The sequence below is a fragment of the Amphibalanus amphitrite genome, unplaced genomic scaffold, assembly GCF_019059575.1.
Source record: "Amphibalanus amphitrite isolate SeventyFive unplaced genomic scaffold, NRLGWU_Aamphi_draft 000570F_arrow, whole genome shotgun sequence".
NCBI lineage: Eukaryota > Metazoa > Arthropoda > Thecostraca > Balanomorpha > Balanidae > Amphibalanus > Amphibalanus amphitrite.
Genome location: NW_024882064.1, coordinates 357,010 through 381,916, shown reverse-complemented (window position 1 = coordinate 381,916; position 24,907 = coordinate 357,010). Strand labels below are relative to the sequence as shown.

Here is a 24,907-nt window from a genome sequence, read left to right as displayed (position 1 = left end):
TGTCACTGCCACGACAAGAAGAACCGACCGTCAGCGACGGCGCCTCAAGCCAACCGCAGTTCCAACCGTGCTCCCACCCCGGGACAAGTAAGTTGATATGTTTATACCTCATCAAAGCAATATGGGCATTAGTAACGTATTAAGGACATCTTAGGTGTTGAGGATGGTCTTTACATTTTGACACCTGTGAAAATTTCGGAACTCTACCTCAAATGACCTTTGATCTGTTACGTCATTAATGTGATCATGTCAGACGTTAACCCGCGCCGGGACGGTGCCCCATCAGCGGGCCGGGGGGGGGGGGGGGGCGTCGTAGAGACAAGCGGTAGGCGGCGTTCGAAAGAACGGTAAAAAAAAAACAGTAAGAAAGTACTTCGGTCATTTTTCGGTCAGGTCAAAAACTGGGTCACCAACCAGAGGTAACCGAAGAAAAATGTTCGTTTTTACTTCTGATGGTTTTCTTGAATAACTTTTGATCCAGACAACTTGAACTCTGACGGCCCGGAGTTGGAGTCGGTTTCAGCACATTTTAATCTTTTCCTTTTCTGACCCGACCCGACCTTACAAGCTGACCTTACATGACCTCCGTAGGCCGAACTGTTAACCTGCATGCATACATAGCGGTTAAAAAGGGTCGCACATGCTGCTGAATTGTTCTTTTTGTGTATATAACTGTATATAACTTCTTTTTGTGTACCTATATAAGTTCCGAGCTACATTTATCAATTTATAGCATTTATCCGGCAATGTCCAAATTACCCATGTATGCTAATTTGTTTCCCATATATTTGGCAACCGTTGCTAAATGCAGTTGTTAAGTGAAATATTTCTCACCTTTTGCAGGAATGAGAGCGGACAGGAGACTCAACGACCCACTATACGCGCGACTCCAACAGCACGAAGGCTGCTGCAAAGAGAACTGTGGGAGGAACAAGCCGCATCCATGTTTCGTTCCGAGAACGTGGCATCTCTTACCGACATGGTGAGAAAGCTCTCTACGGTGGACCTGCCGACTGGGTACCGGCTCGTACAGATGCATGTTCCTGAACTTCAGGAGGACATTGTGACGATCAGAATGGAGGCATTTGACACAGATCAAGGTATTCCAGTCATCGTACGAAACCTGACGATCTACAGTGATCTTCGTTTCCGTTTGTACGCAGCCGGGAGCGAGTTGCCTACTCTCAGGGCAGCTGATCTGACAAGCGTTCCCGGGAGCTTCGAAACGACGACTGAGGTCCTGAACGTGCTGGCGTTCCTCAAGGCACAGTCTTTGAAAGATGGCAACGTGATGACTGCACTGCATTTTCTGCAGAAAATCAGCACGGACGATGCAGCTGGATCATGCGGTACTTTTGGGGAGTTCGCCGCTGAACAGCTGCAACTCCGACTCAGTCCAGCAAAAAGGAGGAGGTACAGCACGACACTCATGTCCACTGCAGTGGTGTGGAGCCGAACGAGTCCCCGACTGTATGAAGACATGCGCAGCTCGGGTCTTCTGGTCCTGCCACACAGAGTCACTCTCCGGAGACTTACGTCAGCACTAAGCGTGCAAGAGGGACTGGAGATCGGGACCATCAAGTATTTGGAGATGCGGGTCGCCAAGTTGTCTCCAAGAGAACGGCTGGTAAATCTGGCCATGGACGAGGTTTACTGTGCCACAGCACTCGATCTGGCGGGAGGAAGACTGCATGGGGAGAGCAGCGGAGAAGCAACAGCTGTCGCCAGTACCTTGTTCTGCACCCACATTTCGTCGGTTGCCGGGAACTACGAGGACTTGGTAACCATGTCGCCAGTCACCCACGTCACAACCCAAGAAATGAAGAGAATCTTCTTCCAAGTCCTGCGATGTCTCACCCATCTTGGGTACCGTGTAGTGTCCGTTACAACTGACGGACACAGAACAAACCAAGCCTTCTATCGAGCGCTTGGAGAAGATGGGAGGCATCAGGAGTATATCCTGAATCCCTGGAGTCCACACAGTGATGACAGTGATGACGTCAACGTGAAGTCCCCTGGAAAGCATGTTCGTCGCAACGACTCGACTCTGCAGCCTATTTCCACTGGAGATGAAGAAGGGCTGGCATACATCGAGAAGTTCGGAAAGATGATGCTGCGCTGGGAAGCCCAGGGAAACAAGAAGACGCAAATGTCGCTCGACACGATACGTGGAGTGGCAGCAACCTGTCGAGGGCTGGTCGGGCTGGCCAAGTATCTGCTCAGACAGTGTGATCTCGAGTATGTCCTGCTTGGCAAGATTCAATCCGACCGGCTAGAAGGTCACTTCGGCCATCTCCGGAAACTGGCCGGAGGCAACTTCTGGGCGAGCTCTCGTCAATTTTTTTTTTTAAGGAGAGGCTATCGTCCGCGTAAAAAGCCTAATTTGGCTCTCAGGCTATGGTCTGAGCATAGTGACGGCTGGCATGCACCCTGTCTCTCAGCAGCGCCTGGAAAACGACCAGCGAGCCGTCACTGAGATCACCGAGTATGCCGCTGCTGCCTCTTCTGATGACCCAGCCCAAGACGTCCCAGAAGGGACACAGCAGGCTCTGCACCACATAGCAGGCTATTTAGCCCACTCAGTCAAGAAGATTCACAGATGTGATGAGTGTCGCGCGCTACTCTCTGACGGGCTAAGGGCGCAACTGGTAACCGTGGTGGCAGAGAATGCTGAAGAAAAGCTGGTGGCTGCTAGCTTCACCGACCTCCTCAACCGTGGAAAGCTCCTGCAACCGAGTGAACTGTGCCTGCGAGTCGTCATGGAGGTCTGCCAGCTCTACAGACTTCTGGTGAATTCACAGTCAGAGACTCACACCATCCTCTTTGGCAGTTCAAGTCCCAAGAATGTGTTCAGATCTGTGGTTCAGAACATGCTCGGCGATGACGAAGAACTGAAGGAAGTGGCTTGTGGAAGGGGGCACAAGTTTACCAGCAATATCCTCGCCACCATGGCCGGAGCGCTGTTTAACGTGTTCGTGTCTAACCACGTGAAGGATGTGAACAGCCAAGTGCATAGCAAGAAACGAAAGGGGCCGCCGACGCGCACCAGTGGGCGCGGTGTGGACTCGGACAAGATCCGCAAACTAACGGGCGCGAGCTGAGTTCATGCCTGTTCAAGAACATGTAGCATGCACCCTGTCTCTCATCAACGCCTGGAAAACGACCAGCGAGCCGTCACAGAGATCACAGAGCATGCTGTTGCTGCCTCTTCTGACGAGCCGGCCCAAGACGTCCCAGGAGAATCGGCCCAAGGGCTGGGATAGTGGACCAAATCGGTGTTTGTGCCCATGCTGGCCGTTGGGAATCGTTACGAATACATACGTGTGGGAACCAAAACTGTCTTTGTTGAACCTGATCGATGGTGAAAAGTAGTCCACTTGTAGCTGGGAGTAGGTATAACTTTCTGTTTTATGACAGTACCTACCATTGAACACACAACTCAAAATGCATAGAAACACTTGCATGCCTCTGATCTTCGCTTGATATTTAAGTCCACAGCCTGGAATTTTGACTCAAGATTGGCAATTCTGGCGGGAAAACATAGCGGAAAATGTTTTGTTTTCCATTTAAGCGAAGGTTCCAGAACGTTAAAATGAATAATTCAAAGAAAAATGGCCATGCTCCCTGGCAAATGCTTCAAACGTATTGCCACAATTTTGGGCCCCTTATGCTACTTCGGCCAGATCAGTGCACAGTCCATGTATAGAGAAGTCTGTGGTTGGTGGTTTTCGCCAACTGGGGGCCAAACCGTTAACCCGCGCCCTGGTGGGGGGGGGGGGGTATTTTTTGCCCCTCTCCAGACTTTTAGATATATCTCCAAAACCACTGCGCCGATCGTCACCAAACTTTCAGTACTCTCCTGAACATCACATTGTGACAAAACTTTTTACCAAAGGCTATGATAGGTTGGCCGGAAATGACGTCAGAGTGACGTCATGTTCTGCCGTTTTCGACCCAAAAAAGGTTTCGCGGGAAGAGCTGTCAGGCCTATAGCTTTGAGAAAAAAAAGCAGAAAAATGATAAAACATAAAAGCTGTAGAATTGACAGGGCTACAAAATTTCTGAAATTTGACCCCCAAAATAAAAAAATTAATCTTTTGGATATATAAGCCAAAAAATCCAAAAAGTTTTTCGAATTTCGGAAAAACCGGAAAATATGTGATAGTATTTACCGTGTTCTATCTACACACCAAATTTCAGATCGAAATCTCTTTTTTGGCCAAGTCAGAGCAAAAAAAAAACTGTTCAAAAATGGTGACGTCAAATTTTCAAATTTTCAAAAATCTAATTTTAAAACTCAATTTTTGGCAATTTTAGACCAAGAAGCGCCAAACAAAGACCACCATTAGACTTGCCGTGACGAGCTGCGTCGAATCGATACGCATTTTATGCAAAAATATCAACTTTGAAATTTGACCTTTTTTGACCTGACATTGACCTGACTCGACCAGTTTGAAATTTGACCTTTTTTGACCTGACTCCACCAGGAAGTGACCTAAACCGTTCCTGATGGACATATAACCAGCACCATTTAGTTGGAAATGAAAAATTGGCCATAAAACATGCATCGCACAGCCCTGGTAAAATTGGGTTCATGTGCTGACCCTTGGTGACCTGAACTGTGACCTGACCTGGTATTATCAGTGACCTCTAATAGCAGTATATGTACTGGGCAACTGACGCCCTATCGCTGATTTTCGATAAAATGTGTTTTAGGTACTCGATGATATAGCGCATTCCCTACACACAGAAAAATATTAACACCGTTAGCGGTGTAATTGCACAGTACATATCTGAGCACTTGAGGAAAGTTAATTTAGTCCCTTCCCCGCTTAAATTACTCGCGCTTCTAAATGAACACCAGGAAGAAGGTAATAGAGCACTGTTAGGAGGGTTGGGTGTTTTGCTACATGTAGTAAAACACCCAACCCTCCTAACAGTGTTCTATTACCTTCTTCCTGGTGTTCATTTAGAAGCGCGAGTAACACAGTGTTCTATTACCTTCTTCCTGGTGTTCATTTAGAAGCGCGAGTAATTTAAGCGGGGAAGGGACTAAATTAACTTTCCTCAAGTGCTCAGATATGTACTGTGCAATTACACCGCTAACGGTGTTAATATTTTTCTGTGTGTAGCATACCCGTGAACGGCAAAACATTTTATCTTTGACCTGACCTGTGACGTCATCGGTGACCCCGAGGTCAATGAAATTCAATTTCTTTTGACAAATTTGACGGGCCTTTCGAACGCCGTTTGAATTTTGCGGATCCGTTCAGTAGTTTCGGAGATATGAGGGGGGGCACAAAAAGCCCCCCCCCCCACCCACCAGGTCGCGTTATAAACAGACCCCACCAGGGTGCGGGTTAAACCTCAACATCCTCGCCTCGTGACGTAGCATAACATCAATAATATGGGCTTTTGTAGCATATTACAGTCACGGCAACGTCAACAACCGAGAGAAATATGCTACTGGTATTCCGGGAATGGACAGCTGCGTATCTGGCTGCCCCAGACACCAACTCTTGTTAGCTCACCCAGCGTGGCAACGGTGGCGGCGGCGCGGAGGAGCGCCATCTTGCACGGACGGAGGAGGGTGGCGACGCCCGACTGTGGTGCCGCTGCTCGCCGAACCACCACTGGAGCCCCGGCCGGTGCCGACACCCGCTCTTCCTCCTTCCCGCCGCCTGTCCTCGTCCACCGGCGCGTCGCGTGTCGTCGCGGCCGGCGGAGCGGCGGCCGGAGGGCCCTCGGTGTCAGCCCGACACACGGTGTCCTAGCGCGAGCGGCCCGGTCCCCTCTGCAGGCTCGGGTAGGGGGATCGGTGGCTTTCAACAGGTGCAGAGGGTGGGCTATGACCGCTGAGTGACCCTCAGCCAGGAGGTATAACAGACACAGTCATTGCAGGCAGATTTTGAGCTGGAAATGCCGCGAAAAATATCGGGCTGGCGACAGCGGCGCAACTTTCCGTATACTCACTGCTCAGCCATTGTCGGTTACTGGAATCTGGCGCAGACTTGCAATGAGCGACACGACTGTTGATGTTGGTTTTTATTTGTCGCTCCTCGAAGTTCTTCCCATTCGGCGCCTTTCCTGAGGCACTTACCTTACCTGAGTTTGCTTTGAAACTTTCGGCAATTGATAGGAGTATAAGTAGGTATGTATCAAATGCATGCCTCGCAATTTTTATATCGGTGACCTACGGTCAGGACCATTTGGCCGTTTTCACGACGGAATAGTGGGTACCTATTAGATGCCTGTTTGGCCCATTGATTCCTCAGGGATTTTAGTAGTTTTGTATGATAGGTTTTTCGTCTTTCGAATGAATGGTGCGTTAGTTTGCTGCTTTCCTATTAACCCTCGCCCTGGCAGGGCATTTTTCATAACACGGCCTGGCAGGGGGGGGGGTCGATGCGACCCCCCCCTCGCGATTGGCTCCTATGGCACCTAGAAACACCAAATTTGGTAGGTAGGTGGGCCCCCTGGAGTTCTCGCTCCTGTGCAAATTTGGTTGCTCTAGGTCAATATTTAGGGGGGGTTTTGGGGGGTATAAATGTAAAAATTTCGCTAAAAACAGGTCAAAAGTTTTTCGCCTATAACTTTTGATCTAATTAAGATAGAGCAAAAAGAAAAGCACCAGTGAACTCAGCACGTCAAGGCGCGTCGAATGGTATACTTTTTAGCTTGCTTAAGTGTACTTAAAGTTTTTCTTAAATTTTAAGTAAACTTAAATTAATAAATTAAGTTCAAGTTAACCAAATTGCGTCATATCGCATATCATTCGATTCGGCTGATCACTAGGAACACAATGATACCATTTTTTAAGCTCTAGCGTCATTATGTGCCAAGTTATTGGCAAAAACGTCATTTGACCTCAGTTTTTTTTTTTTTTTTTTAATAAATTTAGTCCGAACTTTTTGATGGGAAGGATTCACAAGGACAGAGCCACCGCTAAGCGAAGCTTGTTGCGATGACCCTGCCCTCTACCCTCCGATCGCGCAATTCCGATTCTATGGCAGAATTTAGAGTCCAAAGTTTAACGTGCGCACAAAGCCGCGCACGGCCGGTCCCCTCGCTGACTTCACCTGGCTACGGCCTGCCACCAACCGCAACCATACCTGTCAGGAGGCCCATAAATATCGAGCGCCCGTCGCGCTTCGAACCCGGACTGTCATAACCGGGAACGCGCGCTCTCACCACGCGGAGTCCAACGCTCTAACCAACTGAGCTACGGGCAGTTGACCTCATTTGACCTGACCCATGGATAAGTACACCAAACAAAGAAGCACCAAGTGACCTGCTGTTAAGTACTGTGGTTTCAAAGCACAAAAGTGATAGAACGAAGCGGATATCTCCAGTATTTTCCGAATTTAGTATTTTCCCATAGGCTTAACATTACGACGTAATGACCTCTAACTGACCTCAGGTCAGTGACCTCAAAAAACCCGAACTATATGTTATACAACTCGGTGAACTTAGCACATCCTGAAAGTTTGAAGGAAATCAGTCAAAAACTGTGAGTTGGACAGGTGCAAAAAGAAAATTGAAATTTGACCATGACCTTGTACCGGTTTTTCTGACCTGGTGACCTGACCCAAGGTCACCCGGACCTGAAATTTTCAGGACATATTTAAAAAGGTTGCCCCATAGGCTGTGCCAAATTTGGCGGCGCTGCGCGCCGCCGTTTTTACGCTATCTTTGAAAAACCTTAGGGGGGGTCGCATCGACCCCCCCCTGCCAGGGCGAGGGTTAAATATCACACTGATTAGCCTTTAACGGCTAACCAGAGTTACAGCGGTAGCAGCGGGCAGTACATACATCAGCGCGATGCGCTTTAGAGATGTGTATTTTGTTCCGCGTCTTTGCCGGCATTACCTTTTCCCCATGTATGCGTGACTTAAAATTAAGCAAAAAACAATAGTCTTGTTGACACGACCCTGCGATGGTCGCTAGCGTGTCGCGTTGGACAGCGAGAGTCGCGGTTGCGCGCTTGTCTGGATCCGTATCGCTGTTTTGAAAACCTGTAGGATTTCACCTTTTTATACCTGTTTTAAGTGTTTAGTCTCGTATGCTTGTGGTGTTATATAAAAGCTTTGATTACTAATAATAAAAGTATAACACTGATTTACTGTATCGAAGGATTTATCACTAATGTAATTGTTACAACATAAAGCGTAAGCACATTTATAAAACTATAAAAATAATTAATGCTGTACAATAGTTAAAGAAGATACTAAGCTGCCAGGCTACAAATAACATATTCATTTATGGCGCGCGACCGGCCGGCGTCGGAGTCGGAGTTGGAGTTCGAGTCGGAGTCGATTTTTGAAGCCGGAGTCGTAGTCGGAGTCACCCTCAAATCCATCGAATTTGCAGGGCCCTAGTGAAATATATCCATTGCGACCTTCCTAAAATATCCAATACAACCCTAACATTTCCATTGTTACTTTCCCATTGTTAGTCAACAAGGTGAAATTGAGTTGCGCTCCTTTTGGAAAAAAAAAATCATGGCAAACACTTTCAAACATCATCATATGTAGGTAAACACGACACAATGAATCGAAAAAAACACCCGTGCCCCTCTTTATATACTCCTGAGTTCACCTCAAGTCATATAAGGTCTCCAGCACTTCTTGACAATACCTATAACTTTTGATAGAGACATGCTGGATCGATGAAAAAAAAACATTGACGTATTTGGCTGAACGATACGATCGACTTGTAGGCAACATGACCGTTTTTGTCTTCTGGGAGCTAAACCGTTTACCTACCGTGTGTCGGTAAAATATGACTAATCAGAATTAACGCTAAAATAGCTATCAGATGCGCTTTTCCGAGGTGATGTAACTCTGTCCGGTCTCGAGTTAGGTATGCGCCACTTGCTGAAAAGTGTCGAAATCGGCGTAATTTTATCGTCCTCTGGTGGCCTGACCTTTGACCTAACCTAAAAAATGACGAGCGTACTTTCGTCATGATTTTTCACGGTCTCTCGAGCGCCCCCTACAGCGTGTCGCTACGCGGCCCAGGGGCTGAGTTAGAAGGATTTTGTTCAAACACCCCATGCAGGGCGTGGAAATCATTGTTCCCCAGCGGGGCACGGGTTAAAACTTTCCAGCGAAAGGACGCTTGCTTACTCGGTATTCCGCACACCGAAGGGACTGACTGATAAAAAGAGCTGTCCAATCGAATTATATGTTGAGTTGTAATGTGACGATTATTTCATAAATATGCAAGATATTACAACAAAAATTACCCGACGTTTCGTTTATCGTCGAAACGTCGAGGGTTATCGATCTCTACCCTTGAAAAAGTTATAATAAACGAAACGTCGGGTAATTTTTGTTGTAATATCTTGCATATTTAAGAATTATATGTTGTATGACCTGCATCGCTCTTCTAAGTGACCTGTGTGACTATCCTAACCTTGACCTGACCTGTCAACACTCTAAGTTAAACTTCTTTAGAGAACAAGTGAACCGTTCAACCTGAGCGTATCGAGAACGATAGTGTCAAAATCGCAACTCTACGATCTTTTTGGCCACGTTATTTACCACAAACCAAAATCCTACCATGATTGTTGAGATATTTGACCTGAACGCAGACGTCACAAGCTAACATAAATCCTTAAAATATGGTACCTGCCAGTCACAGCGGCCCGTATCAGAGCTTTGTGAAGATCAAGCAAGTGCGGGGCGGAACGGCGAGATGGGTGGAACTCGTCCTCCCCGTTCGCACCGACAGATGTTATAAACCGATGTTTCGGGTAAGAATTCAAGAGCTTTAGAATATTCACCAGTATAACGCCTTTTGGGGGAACTAACGGAGCGAGCGAGAGGGTGATCCTTGCACGTGCGAAATTGCGAGGGGGTACCTCCAGCTGAGTTGTACACCTTAGAGACCCTACTAACCGGTCTCTAGCGATGTCGGCCAAATTGAGTACAATCGGCCCAGCCGTTCTCGAGATCTGGAAGCGGCACCCTGCACGTGCGCACGTGTAAAATGGGTCCCAACTGACTTGAGCACGGCACCCTACTAACTGGTCCCTAACCGTGTACCAAATTTGAGCGCCATCGGTCCAGCCGTTCTCGAGAACTGGAAACGATCCCTGCACGTGCGCACGTGCAGCAGCACCCCAACTCTGGCACATGGATATGCATTGCCTAGTGGGTGTCTACCTACATGCCAACTTTCAGCGCAATCGGCCAAGTAGTCACCGAGATATTGCAACTATTACCAAACTGACACCTCTTCGTTTTGCACGTAGCACGTGCATAGGGGTCACCCACATGCATCAAGAATAGTCCAATACTTGGTAGAAGGAATGAAGCTACCCTACAAAAATTACCGCATGTAAATCGGTCGAGTGGCTGCTGACTGCTGAGATATAAGCGTCGCAAAATCGTGACCACGGCCGGCCGGCCGGCCGCTCATACTCAGAAATTTCCGTTATTCTACGTAAGACTCCGCTCACTTCGCTCGCTCCGTAACGTTATCACCTATAGGAGATTTTCCAGATCATAAGTTCACAAGCTGTGAGTTAAATTAGTTCACAGACGTCAGAATCGGGAAAATTTGAATTTCGAAGTTCGAACCTTGAGTTTGAGAATGGATATAATTGTACATTGCCCAAGTCTAGACACTGAGGGGGCCTCCATCGGACGCGGGAGGACTTGTTCATTCACCAAGACCTTCGGTGACTTACAGCTTGACTTGAGCTCGATTGGCACAAAAGCTTTCTTTGAATGCGTGTCTTCAATAACCTTTAGAAGGTGTGGTGCTGACTGCTGACTCCCATATACGCTAAACGCTTACGCGTATTTAAAAGCGTCAAACTTGACGGCACTTTAGGTGTCATTGTGGTGTTGAACTTACACCTTTATAATTCCCTTAAAGATATTCTTGTACCTGTGTGACTGTGTGTGACCAAAGCTACACAAAAAATTAAGACGGTGTCGCTTTGGCGAGTGTCTAGAACATTTACTGCGGTGAGATCACTTGACGTGACCTGGTGACCTGACCTTGAAAAACATGAGTCTGAATATTTCACAACGTGTAACGCACAAATACATAAATAGGTGTGCCACAAATGGCGGCCATACTCCGCTGTTTTCAAGATTTTCGGGGAATACCGCGAGGGGATTTCAAACAAACACGCTTCCCGCCGGCAGCGGGCAGGGCGCGGGTTAAATGAATCGTTCTAACGTAGTAGCTATACGGAGAGCATTTACCGTACTACTTGCTCGGATCACTTGACGTGACCTGGGCGTGGGGGTAGTGTTGGGGGGGGGGGGGGAATCGGGTGCTCAGCAAATGCGGTGTTTCGCAAATATCTCAAAAACGGCCGCCGTTTTTGGCACACCTGTTTATGCATCTTTTCCGCACATTGTTGTAAAAATTGTGCAATGTTGTAAACCCAGGGCTTTCAAGGTCAGGTCACCAGGTCACGTCAAGTGACCTCACCTCAGAAAAAGTTTCAATTCTCGTCAGAGCTACAGCGGCTGAACGATCGCCTTGAAACTTTCAGCGATTGATAAGAGGTATGTGGTATCAGAATTTTGATATCGGTGACCTAAGGTCAAGTCAATTTTGCGACCTCTCCATTATACCTAAGTCAATGGGAGAAAATTGAAATGCTTCTCTTGTGGACGAATGGGGTTCAAAACCCTCTGAATCGGAAAAATGCACCTGTGACCCCTCTGTGTGTCCCTGAGGTCATCTCAGGTCATGAACGGTCACCAGCAGTTTTTTGGCTATAACTTTTGATAGAGACGTGCTAGAGCGATGAAAACACGTCGGATGTATTCAGCTCGACGATACGGATATGCAACATGACCCTTTCCGGTCAGGTCATGACCTTGACCTGAGGTCAAATTTTCAAAATGACCTTTCAAGGTCAGCGAATAGTTCATCCGACGCGTCTCGACGAGAGGAACACGATGCTGGCAAAAGTAATGTCGTGGCTTGCTTGAATCAAAAGTTATTACCGAAAAACTGTTTTTGGTGAAAACGTCTGTTTTTACCGTTTTTGCTCTCTGGAGACTAAACCGTTGACCTAAGGTCAAATCTGAGAGCAACACTCAGAAAGGTCTGTAAAAGGGCTATCGAATGCGCTTTTCCGCGGCGCTGTAGCTCTATATTGGTTCCCGAGTTAGCAGTCGGCAGTTTCCAAAATTGTTGAAATGGCCTACATTCGACCTTTGATGACATCTGGCGACCTGACGTTTGACCTAACCCAAAAAATGACCGAAGTGTTTCCGTCATAATTTTTGACGTTTTTTTATGCCGCTTACCGTATGTCGCTACGTGGCCCAGGAGCCGAGTTAGACGGGGGGGGGGGGTCAGACACCCCCGGCCCGGCGGAAAAGTCGCGGATCACCGGCCCGGCGCGAGTTAATGTGAAACGTCCTACAGAAAGCTCATGGTAGTAATTGAGACTCAACGTAAGAGTCCATGCCGAGCGAAGCTGGCTTCATCGAATGCGACGTGATAGCGATTTTGTCAAACTAGGGGAAGGTCCTGGTAAGCGAAGCTAAGTCTATCCATAACATCATAATAACTACACGATCTCACCAAACCACTCCCAAGCCTCGCGCGTTTTCAGACAGGAATAGCGGCCACCAATGGCCGGTATCGGGTGACTTGTTAGGCGTCCACGGCCGGCCGGAGCAGAGCTGCTCAGACTGTACTGCCAGTCGCGCCGGCTCTCCGTCTCTCTGTTCGGGGTAATTGGGAGAATGTCAGTACGGACAGAGGGTATTAGCCGGACTAACGAGCGAACGACAGGTCTCTGCCACCCACCCGCCATTCAGAGTCGCCTTTCCTTCAATTCAACATCAATACAGCTCCTTTGGCGTCAGTCTCAGTTGTGTGCAGCTGCGCGCGCTAATGATTTCCTTGCATTGTGCTCGGTTCATATGGGCAACGACCATCTTCGGCAGCTACTTTTGAAGCGAATTTTTACGTTTGTTGTTTTGCACCGCCTGGCCCTTTGCTCATCTTTTTGTTTTCAAGAAAATGGGGTCAATGGCGTAAAACCAAATGGTGTTGATAAGTGGCTCACTATCATAAAAGCTTCGAGAAACACCATCGAATAATGCATGTTCATGCAGCTATCCGGAGCTGTATACACTATACCGTTTAGCTTAGGATGACCAAATTAAATATGAAGGCCAAATGCAGCCAAATCAGTCTTGAAACAGTCAGTTTTACACGCAACACAGCTTTGAGTCAATCACAAAGCAAACGATGCCCTATTCTTGTAATATGAACTAACCGGCATTAGCTAATTATTCAGACGGTTTGAAGAGCCTCGACACCGGAGGATGAAACGGTTCACCGCATTTGCAAACTAAGCAACCAATAAGCATGCAAGTAGGTAACAACCAACCGAACAATTTTAACAACCAGAACACACGATACTGTAAAAATCCCCGATCAGAAACCGTGCGATCGGGGCAAGTGTCTGTCAAGACAAATTCTGTCGTCCCAGCTGCGATTTCTCTATCACCATAACCATCATCTGTCAACGAAGCGGCGACTATGAGAAGCTCTAGTGTCGATCGTTCCCGCTACGGCGGTGGCGGCAGCACCAGTATCGCCGGAACCTCTATTTCTAAGCCGGAACCTCTCTTACGGCGCCCAGATATGTTCATCGGACCAGCTGCATGTCAACCCACCTATTAATGAGCCAGCAGACATTTTCACACTGTATTACGGCCAACTGATAAAATGTGAGGGACGCGCATCCTGCGTTTGACGCAAGCTGAATTACGAGATACTGATAAACATCAATATACAACCTGTGGAATAGTCAAAAACATCCAGCAACGATGACAATTCTTGGATGAAAATGTCAAATGACAGTACATTATGTGCGACAACATCCGACGTAGCCCACAACCAGGTTTTACAGCATCACGGATCAAGACATTTACAACAGCGTACACTTGTATAACGACACAGTAGCGCTGCGGCGGCCCGCGCCGCGGAGTGGCGCCGCCGACCGGCAGAGTTCGGTACGGCAGAGTCGTACCGTCCAGTCGTGGTCTATCGCCACTCGGCCGGCGTGGGTGCAGCGGCCGCCCTCAGCTCTGTCACCTCTGTCAGCGAGCACTTTGTCACGTCTGTCAGCGAGCACTCTGTCCCGGTAAACTCATGGACGGATGCCACCGTGCACCGATCTACCGTCTCCGTCTACCACCGGTCCCGGTCCAACAGAGTCTCGCCCTCTGCACAATAGTTATCACCCTCGGCACTGTCCCCTACGTCGGTCACATCTCACCACAGCCACAGATAGGGGAGGGGCGCCCCCGGCGATCAGTAGAGCCGGCGGCAGCCGACCCCAGGCAGAGGTCGGCTCGGTAAGTGATATGGTGAACTGGTGGGCTGGGCTGAGAATCCACGAACACTGGAAATGCGGCATCGCCGCCGTGCACCGTCGCCACCCCGCCTGAAACAAAACAGATGAGTGTTAGCAGGTGATAATTGAGCATCTCGAAAGTCACGTGAACGTGATAGTTGCCAATGCCACCCAATGTTTGTGTTTTTCGAAGCCGAATGAGAGCCAAGAGAACGGCTGGTAAATCTGGCCATGGACGAGGTTTACTGTGCCACAGCACTCGATCTGGCGGGAGGAAGACTGCATGGGGAGAGCAGCGGAGAAGCAACAGCTGTCGCCAGTACCTTGTTCTGCACCCACATTTCGTCGGTTGCCGGGAACTACGAGGACTTGGTAACCATGTCGCCAGTCACCCACGTCACAACCCAAGAAATGAAGAGAATCTTCTTCCAAGTCCTGCGATGTCTCACCCATCTTGGGTACCGTGTAGTGTCCGTTACAACTGACGGACACAGAACAAACCAAGCCTTCTATCGAGCGCTTGGAGAAGATGGGAGGCATCAGGAGTATATCCTGAATCCCTGGAGTCCACACAGTGATGACAGTGATGACGTCAACGTGAAGTCCCCTGGAAAGCATGTTCGTCGCAACGACTCGACTCTGCAGCCTATTTCCACTGGAGATGAAGAAGGGCTGGCATACATCGAGAAGTTCGGAAAGATGATGCTGCGCTGGGAAGCCCAGGGAAACAAGAAGACGCAAATGTCGCTCGACACGATACGTGGAGTGGCAGCAACCTGTCGAGGGCTGGTCGGGCTGGCCAAGTATCTGCTCAGACAGTGTGATCTCGAGTATGTCCTGCTTGGCAAGATTCAATCCGACCGGCTAGAAGGTCACTTCGGCCATCTCCGGAAACTGGCCGGAGGCAACTTCTGGGCGAGCTCTCGTCAATTTTTTTTTTAAGGAGAGGCTATCGTCCGCGTAAAAAGCCTAATTTGGCTCTCAGGCTATGGTCTGAGCATAGTGACGGCTGGCATGCACCCTGTCTCTCAGCAGCGCCTGGAAAACGACCAGCGAGCCGTCACTGAGATCACCGAGTATGCCCCTGCTGCCTCTTCTGATGACCCAGCCCAAGACGTCCCAGAAGGGACACAGCAGGCTCTGCACCACATAGCAGGCTATTTAGCCCACTCAGTCAAGAAGATTCACAGATGTGATGAGTGTCGCGCGCTACTCTCTGACGGGCTAAGGGCGCAACTGGTAACCGTGGTGGCAGAGAATGCTGAAGAAAAGCTGGTGGCTGCTAGCTTCACCGACCTCCTCAACCGTGGAAAGCTCCTGCAACCGAGTGAACTGTGCCTGCGAGTCGTCATGGAGGTCTGCCAGCTCTACAGACTTCTGGTGAATTCACAGTCAGAGACTCACACCATCCTCTTTGGCAGTTCAAGTCCCAAGAATGTGTTCAGATCTGTGGTTCAGAACATGCTCGGCGATGACGAAGAACTGAAGGAAGTGGCTTGTGGAAGGGGGCACAAGTTTACCAGCAATATCCTCGCCACCATGGCCGGAGCGCTGTTTAACGTGTTCGTGTCTAACCACGTGAAGGATGTGAACAGCCAAGTGCATAGCAAGAAACGAAAGGGGCCGCCGACGCGCACCAGTGGGCGCGGTGTGGACTCGGACAAGATCCGCAAACTAACGGGCGCGAGCTGAGTTCATGCCTGTTCAAGAACATGTAGCATGCACCCTGTCTCTCATCAACGCCTGGAAAACGACCAGCGAGCCGTCACAGAGATCACAGAGCATGCTGTTGCTGCCTCTTCTGACGAGCCGGCCCAAGACGTCCCAGGAGAATCGGCCCAAGGGCTGGGATAGTGGACCAAATCGGTGTTTGTGCCCATGCTGGCCGTTGGGAATCGTTACGAATACATACGTGTGGGAACCAAAACTGTCTTTGTTGAACCTGATCGATGGTGAAAAGTAGTCCACTTGTAGCTGGGAGTAGGTATAACTTTCTGTTTTATGACAGTACCTACCATTGAACACACAACTCAAAATGCACAGAAACACTTGCATGCCTCTGATCTTCGCTTGATATTTAAGTCCACAGCCTGGAATTTTGACTCAAGATTGGCAATTCTGGCGGGAAAACATAGCGGAAAATGTTTTGTTTTCCATTTAAGCGAAGGTTCCAGAACGTTAAAATGAATAATTCAAAGAAAAATGGCCATGCTCCCTGGCAAATGCTTCAAACGTATTGCCACAATTTTGGGCCCCTTATGCTACTTCGGCCAGATCAGTGCACAGTCCATGTATAGAGAAGTCTGTGGTTGGTGGTTTTCGCCAACTGGGGGCCAAACCGTTAACCCGCGCCCTGGTGGGGGGGGGGGGTATTTTTTGCCCCTCTCCAGACTTTTAGATATATCTCCAAAACCACTGCGCCGATCGTCACCAAACTTTCAGTACTCTCCTGAACATCACATTGTGACAAAACTTTTTACCAAAGGCTATGATAGGTTGGCCGGAAATGACGTCAGAGTGACGTCATGTTCTGCCGTTTTCGACCCAAAAAAGGTTTCGCGGGAAGAGCTGTCAGGCCTATAGCTTTGAGAAAAAAAAAGCAGAAAAATGATAAAACATAAAAGCTGTAGAATTGACAGGGCTACAAAATTTCTGAAATTTGACCCCCAAAATAAAAAAATTAATCTTTTGGATATATAAGCCAAAAAATCCAAAAAGTTTTTCGAATTTCGGAAAAACCGGAAAATATGTGATAGTATTTACCGTGTTCTATCTACACACCAAATTTCAGATCGAAATCTCTTTTTTGGCCAAGTCAGAGCAAAAAAAAAACTGTTCAAAAATGGTGACGTCAAATTTTCAAATTTTCAAAAATCTAATTTTAAAACTCAATTTTTGGCAATTTTAGACCAAGAAGCGCCAAACAAAGACCACCATTAGACTTGCCGTGACGAGCTGCGTCGAATCGATACGCATTTTATGCAAAAATATCAACTTTGAAATTTGACCTTTTTTGACCTGACATTGACCTGACTCGACCAGTTTGAAATTTGACCTTTTTTGACCTGACTCCACCAGGAAGTGACCTAAACCGTTCCTGATGGACATATAACCAGCACCATTTAGTTGGAAATGAAAAATTGGCCATAAAACATGCATCGCACAGCCCTGGTAAAATTGGGTTCATGTGCTGACCCTTGGTGACCTGAACTGTGACCTGACCTGGTATTATCAGTGACCTCTAATAGCAGTATATGTACTGGGCAACTGACGCCCTATCGCTGATTTTCGATAAAATGTGTTTTAGGTACTCGATGATATAGCGCATTCCCTACACACAGAAAAATATTAACACCGTTAGCGGTGTAATTGCACAGTACATATCTGAGCACTTGAGGAAAGTTAATTTAGTCCCTTCCCCGCTTAAATTACTCGCGCTTCTAAATGAACACCAGGAAGAAGGTAATAGAGCACTATTAGGAGGGTTGGGTGTTTTGCTACATGTAGTAAAACACCCAACCCTCCTAACAGTGTTCTATTACCTTCTTCCTGGTGTTCATTTAGAAGCGCGAGTAACACAGTGTTCTATTACCTTCTTCCTGGTGTTCATTTAGAAGCGCGAGTAATTTAAGCGGGGAAGGGACTAAATTAACTTTCCTCAAGTGCTCAGATATGTACTGTGCAATTACACCGCTAACGGTGTTAATATTTTTCTGTGTGTAGCATACCCGTGAACGGCAAAACATTTTATCTTTGACCTGACCTGTGACGTCATCGGTGACCCCGAGGTCAATGAAATTCAATTTCTTTTGACAAATTTGACGGGCCTTTCGAACGCCGTTTGAATTTTGCGGATCCGTTCAGTAGTTTCGGAGATATGAGGGGGGGCACAAAAAGCCCCCCCCCACCCACCAGGTCGCGTTATAAACAGACCCCACCAGGGTGCGGGTTAAACCTCAACATCCTCGCCTCGTGACGTAGCATAACATCAATAATATGGGCTTTTGTAGCATATTACAGTCACGGCAACGTCAACAACCGAGAGAAATATGCTACTGGTATTCCGGGAATGGACAGCTGCGTATCTGGCTGCCCCAGACACCAACTCTTGTTAGCTCACCCAGCGTGGCCACGGTCGCGGCGGCGCGGAGGAGCGCCATCCTGTACACGGACGGAGGAGGGTGGCGGCGCCCGACTGTGGTGCCGCCGCTCGCCGAACCACCACTGGAGTCCCAGCCGGTGCCGACACCCGCTCTTCCTCCTTCCCGCCGCCTGTCCTCGTCCACCGGCGCGTCGCGTGTCGTCGCGGCCGGCGGAGCGGCGGCCGGAGGGCCCTCGGTGTCAGCCCGACACACGGTGTCCTAGCGCGAGCGGCCCGGTCCCCTCTGCAGGCTCGGGTAGGGGGATCGGTGGCTTTCAACAGGTGCAGAGGGTGGGCTATGACCGCTGAGTGACCCTCAGCCAGGAGGTATAACAGACACAGTCATTGCAGGCAGATTTTGAGCTGGAAATGCCGCGAAAAATATCGGGCTGGCGACAGCGGCGCAACTTTCCGTATACTCACTGCTCAGCCATTGTCGGTTACTGGAATCTGGCGCAGACTTGCAATGAGCGACACGACTGTTGATGTTGGTTTTTATTTGTCGCTCCTCGAAGTTCTTCCCATTCGGCGCCTTTCCTGAGGCACTTACCTTACCTGAGTTTGCTTTGAAACTTTCGGCAATTGATAGGAGTATAAGTAGGTATGTATCAAATGCATGCCTCGCAATTTTTATATCGGTGACCTACGGTCAGGACCATTTGGCCGTTTTCACGACGGAATAGTGGGTACCTATTAGATGCCTGTTTGGCCCATTGATTCCTCAGGGATTTTAGTAGTTTTGTATGATAGGTTTTTCGTCTTTCGAATGAATGGTGCGTTAGTTTGCTGCTTTCCTATTAACCCTCGCCCTGGCAGGGCATTTTTCATAACACGGCCTGGCAGGGGGGGGGGTCGATGCGACCCCCCCCTCGCGATTGGCTCCTATGGCACCTAGAAACACCAAATTTGGTAGGTAGGTGGGCCCCCTGGAGTTCTCGCTCCTGTGCAAATTTGGTTGCTCTAGGTCAATATTTAGGGGGGGTTTTGGGGGGTATAAATGTAAAAATTTCGCTAAAAACAGGTCAAAAGTTTTTCGCCTATAACTTTTGATCTAATTAAGATAGAGCAAAAAGAAAAGCACCAGTGAACTCAGCACGTCAAGGCGCGTCGAATGGTATACTTTTTAGCTTGCTTAAGTGTACTTAAAGTTTTTCTTAAATTTTAAGTAAACTTAAATTAATAAATTAAGTTCAAGTTAACCAAATTGCGTCATATCGCATATCATTCGATTCGGCTGATCACTAGGAACACAATGATACCATTTTTTAAGCTCTAGCGTCATTATGTGCCAAGTTATTGGCAAAAACGTCATTTGACCTCAGTTGACCTCATTTGACCTGACCCATGGATAAGTACACCAAACAAAGAAGCACCAAGTGACCTGCTGTTAAGTACTGTGGTTTCAAAGCACAAAAGTGATAGAACGAAGCGGATATCTCCAGTATTTTCCGAATTTAGTATTTTCCCATAGGCTTAACATTACGACGTAATGACCTCTAACTGACCTCAGGTCAGTGACCTCAAAAAACCCGAACTATATGTTATACAACTCGGTGAACTTAGCACATCCTGAAAGTTTGAAGGAAATCAGTCAAAAACTGTGAGTTGGACAGGTGCAAAAAGAAAATTGAAATTTGACCATGACCTTGTACCGGTTTTTCTGACCTGGTGACCTGACCCAAGGTCACCCGGACCTGAAATTTTCAGGACATATTTAAAAAGGTTGCCCCATAGGCTGTGCCAAATTTGGCGGCGCTGCGCGCCGCCGTTTTTACGCTATCTTCGAAAAACCTTAGGGGGGGGTCGCATCGACCCCCCCCTGCCAGGGCGAGGGTTAAATATCACACTGATTAGCCTTTAACGGCTAACCAGAGTTACAGCGGTAGCAGCGGGCAGTACATACATCAGCGCGATGCGCTTTAGAGATGTGTATTTTGTTCCGCGTCTTTGCCGGCATTACCTTTTCCCCATGTATGCGTGACTTAAAATTAAGCAAAAAACAATAGTCTTGTTGACACGACCCTGCGATGGTCGCTAGCGTGTCGCGTTGGACAGCGAGAGTCGCGGTTGCGCGCTTGTCTGGATCCGTATCGCTGTTTTGAAAACCTGTAGGATTTCACCTTTTTATACCTGTTTTAAGTGTTTAGTCTCGTATGCTTGTGGTGTTATATAAAAGCTTTGATTACTAATAATAAAAGTATAACACTGATTTACTGTATCGAAGGATTTATCACTAATGTAATTGTTACAACATAAAGCGTAAGCACATTTATAAAACTATAAAAATAATTAATGCTGTACAATAGTTAAAGAAGATACTAAGCTGCCAGGCTACAAATAACATATTCATTTATGGCGCGCGACCGGCCGGCGTCGGAGTCGGAGTTGGAGTTCGAGTCGGAGTCGATTTTTGAAGCCGGAGTCGTAGTCGGAGTCACCCTCAAATCCATCGAATTTGCAGGGCCCTAGTGAAATATATCCATTGCGACCTTCCTAAAATATCCAATACAACCCTAACATTTCCATTGTTACTTTCCCATTGTTAGTCAACAAGGTGAAATTGAGTTGCGCTCCTTTTGGAAAAAAAAATCATGGCAAACACTTTCAAACATCATCATATGTAGGTAAACACGACACAATGAATCGAAAAAAACACCCGTGCCCCTCTTTATATACTCCTGAGTTCACCTCAAGTCATATAAGGTCTCCAGCACTTCTTGACAATACCTATAACTTTTGATAGAGACATGCTGGATCGATGAAAAAAAAAACATTGACGTATTTGGCTGAACGATACGATCGACTTGTAGGCAACATGACCGTTTTTGTCTTCTGGGAGCTAAACCGTTTACCTACCGTGTGTCGGTAAAATATGACTAATCAGAATTAACGCTAAAATAGCTATCAGATGCGCTTTTCCGAGGTGATGTAACTCTGTCCGGTCTCGAGTTAGGTATGCGCCACTTGCTGAAAAGTGTCGAAATCGGCGTAATTTTATCGTCCTCTGGTGGCCTGACCTTTGACCTAACCTAAAAAATGACGAGCGTACTTTCGTCATGATTTTTCACGGTCTCTCGAGCGCCCCCTACAGCGTGTCGCTACGCGGCCCAGGGGCTGAGTTAGAAGGATTTTGTTCAAACACCCCATGCAGGGCGTGGAAATCATTGTTCCCCAGCGGGGCACGGGTTAAAACTTTCCAGCGAAAGGACGCTTGCTTACTCGGTATTCCGCACACCGAAGGGACTGACTGATAAAAAGAGCTGTCCAATCGAATTATATGTTGAGTTGTAATGTGACGATTATTTCATAAATATGCAAGATATTACAACAAAAATTACCCGACGTTTCGTTTATCGTCGAAACGTCGAGGGTTATCGATCTCTACCCTTGAAAAAGTTATAATAAACGAAACGTCGGGTAATTTTTGTTGTAATATCTTGCATATTTAAGAATTATATGTTGTATGACCTGCATCGCTCTTCTAAGTGACCTGTGTGACTATCCTAACCTTGACCTGACCTGTCAACACTCTAAGTTAAACTTCTTTAGAGAACAAGTGAACCGTTCAACCTGAGCGTATCGAGAACGATAGTGTCAAAATCGCAACTCTACGATCTTTTTGGCCACGTTATTTACCACAAACCAAAATCCTACCATGATTGTTGAGATATTTGACCTGAACGCAGACGTCACAAGCTAACATAAATCCTTAAAATATGGTACCTGCCAGTCACAGCGGCCCGTATCAGAGCTTTGTGAAGATCAAGCAAGTGCGGGGCGGAACGGCGAGATGGGTGGAACTCGTCCTCCCCGTTCGCACCGACAGATGTTATAAACCGATGTTTCGGGTAAGAATTCAAGAGCTTTAGAATATTCACCAGTATAACGCCTTTTGGGGGAACTAACGGAGCGAGCGAGAGGGTGATCCTTGCACGTGCGAAATTGCGAGGGGGTACCTCCAGCTGAGTTGTACACCTTAGAGACCCTACTAACCGGTCTCTAGCGATGTCGGCCAAATTGAGTACAATCGGCCCAGCCGTTCTCGAGATCTGGAAGCGGCACCCTGCACGTGCGCACGTGTAAAATGGGTCCCAACTGACTTGAGCACGGCACCCTACTAACTGGTCCCTAACCGTGTACCAAATTTGAGCGCCATCGGTCCAGCCGTTCTCGAGAACTGGAAACGATCCCTGCACGTGCGCACGTGCAGCAGCACCCCAACTCTGGCACATGGATATGCATTGCCTAGTGGGTGTCTACCTACATGCCAACTTTCAGCGCAATCGGCCAAGTAGTCACCGAGATATTGCAACTATTACCAAACTGACACCTCTTCGTTTTGCACGTAGCACGTGCATAGGGGTCACCCACATGCATCAAGAATAGTCCAATACTTGGTAGAAGGAATGAAGCTACCCTACAAAAATTACCGCATGTAAATCGGTCGAGTGGCTGCTGACTGCTGAGATATAAGCGTCGCAAAATCGTGACCACGGCCGGCCGGCCGGCCGCTCATACTCAGAAATTTCCGTTATTCTACGTAAGACTCCGCTCACTTCGCTCGCTCCGTAACGTTATCACCTATAGGAGATTTTCCAGATCATAAGTTCACAAGCTGTGAGTTAAATTAGTTCACAGACGTCAGAATCGGGAAAATTTGAATTTCGAAGTTCGAACCTTGAGTTTGAGAATGGATATAATTGTACATTGCCCAAGTCTAGACACTGAGGGGGCCTCCATCGGACGCGGGAGGACTTGTTCATTCACCAAGACCTTCGGTGACTTACAGCTTGACTTGAGCTCGATTGGCACAAAAGCTTTCTTTGAATGCGTGTCTTCAATAACCTTTAGAAGGTGTGGTGCTGACTGCTGACTCCCATATACGCTAAACGCTTACGCGTATTTAAAAGCGTCAAACTTGACGGCACTTTAGGTGTCATTGTGGTGTTGAACTTACACCTTTATAATTCCCTTAAAGATATTCTTGTACCTGTGTGACTGTGTGTGACCAAAGCTACACAAAAAATTAAGACGGTGTCGCTTTGGCGAGTGTCTAGAACATTTACTGCGGTGAGATCACTTGACGTGACCTGGTGACCTGACCTTGAAAAACATGAGTCTGAATATTTCACAACGTGTAACGCACAAATACATAAATAGGTGTGCCACAAATGGCGGCCATACTCCGCTGTTTTCAAGATTTTCGGGGAATACCGCGAGGGGATTTCAAACAAACACGCTTCCCGCCGGCAGCGGGCAGGGCGCGGGTTAAATGAATCGTTCTAACGTAGTAGCTATACGGAGAGCATTTACCGTACTACTTGCTCGGATCACTTGACGTGACCTGGGCGTGGGGGTAGTGTTGGGGGGGGGGGGGGAATCGGGTGCTCAGCAAATGCGGTGTTTCGCAAATATCTCAAAAACGGCCGCCGTTTTTGGCACACCTGTTTATGCATCTTTTCCGCACATTGTTGTAAAAATTGTGCAATGTTGTAAACCCAGGGCTTTCAAGGTCAGGTCACCAGGTCACGTCAAGTGACCTCACCTCAGAAAAAGTTTCAATTCTCGTCAGAGCTACAGCGGCTGAACGATCGCCTTGAAACTTTCAGCGATTGATAAGAGGTATGTGGTATCAGAATTTTGATATCGGTGACCTAAGGTCAAGTCAATTTTGCGACCTCTCCATTATACCTAAGTCAATGGGAGAAAATTGAAATGCTTCTCTTGTGGACGAATGGGGTTCAAAACCCTCTGAATCGGAAAAATGCACCTGTGACCCCTCTGTGTGTCCCTGAGGTCATCTCAGGTCATGAACGGTCACCAGCAGTTTTTTGGCTATAACTTTTGATAGAGACGTGCTAGAGCGATGAAAACACGTCGGATGTATTCAGCTCGACGATACGGATATGCAACATGACCCTTTCCGGTCAGGTCATGACCTTGACCTGAGGTCAAATTTTCAAAATGACCTTTCAAGGTCAGCGAATAGTTCATCCGACGCGTCTCGACGAGAGGAACACGATGCTGGCAAAAGTAATGTCGTGGCTTGCTTGAATCAAAAGTTATTACCGAAAAACTGTTTTTGGTGAAAACGTCTGTTTTTACCGTTTTTGCTCTCTGGAGACTAAACCGTTGACCTAAGGTCAAATCTGAGAGCAACACTCAGAAAGGTCTGTAAAAGGGCTATCGAATGCGCTTTTCCGCGGCGCTGTAGCTCTATATTGGTTCCCGAGTTAGCAGTCGGCAGTTTCCAAAATTGTTGAAATGGCCTACATTCGACCTTTGATGACATCTGGCGACCTGACGTTTGACCTAACCCAAAAAATGACCGAAGTGTTTCCGTCATAATTTTTGACGTTTTTTTATGCCGCTTACCGTATGTCGCTACGTGGCCCAGGAGCCGAGTTAGACGG

The 24,907-nt window shown here is 47.7% G+C and overlaps 1 protein-coding gene across 1 annotated transcript; it reads left to right on the top strand.

The window, feature by feature from the left end:
• Positions 1 to 883: 883 nt before the first annotated feature.
• LOC122394046 lies at positions 884 to 16,531 on the top strand. Its single transcript, XM_043390607.1, has 2 exons — positions 884 to 1,627; positions 14,573 to 16,531. The coding sequence occupies exons 1-2, from the start codon at positions 944 to 946 to the stop codon at positions 15,293 to 15,295; spliced, it is 1,407 nt and encodes a 468-aa protein (XP_043246542.1). The 5' UTR covers positions 884 to 943; the 3' UTR covers positions 15,296 to 16,531.
• Positions 16,532 to 24,907: the final 8,376 nt, after the last annotated feature.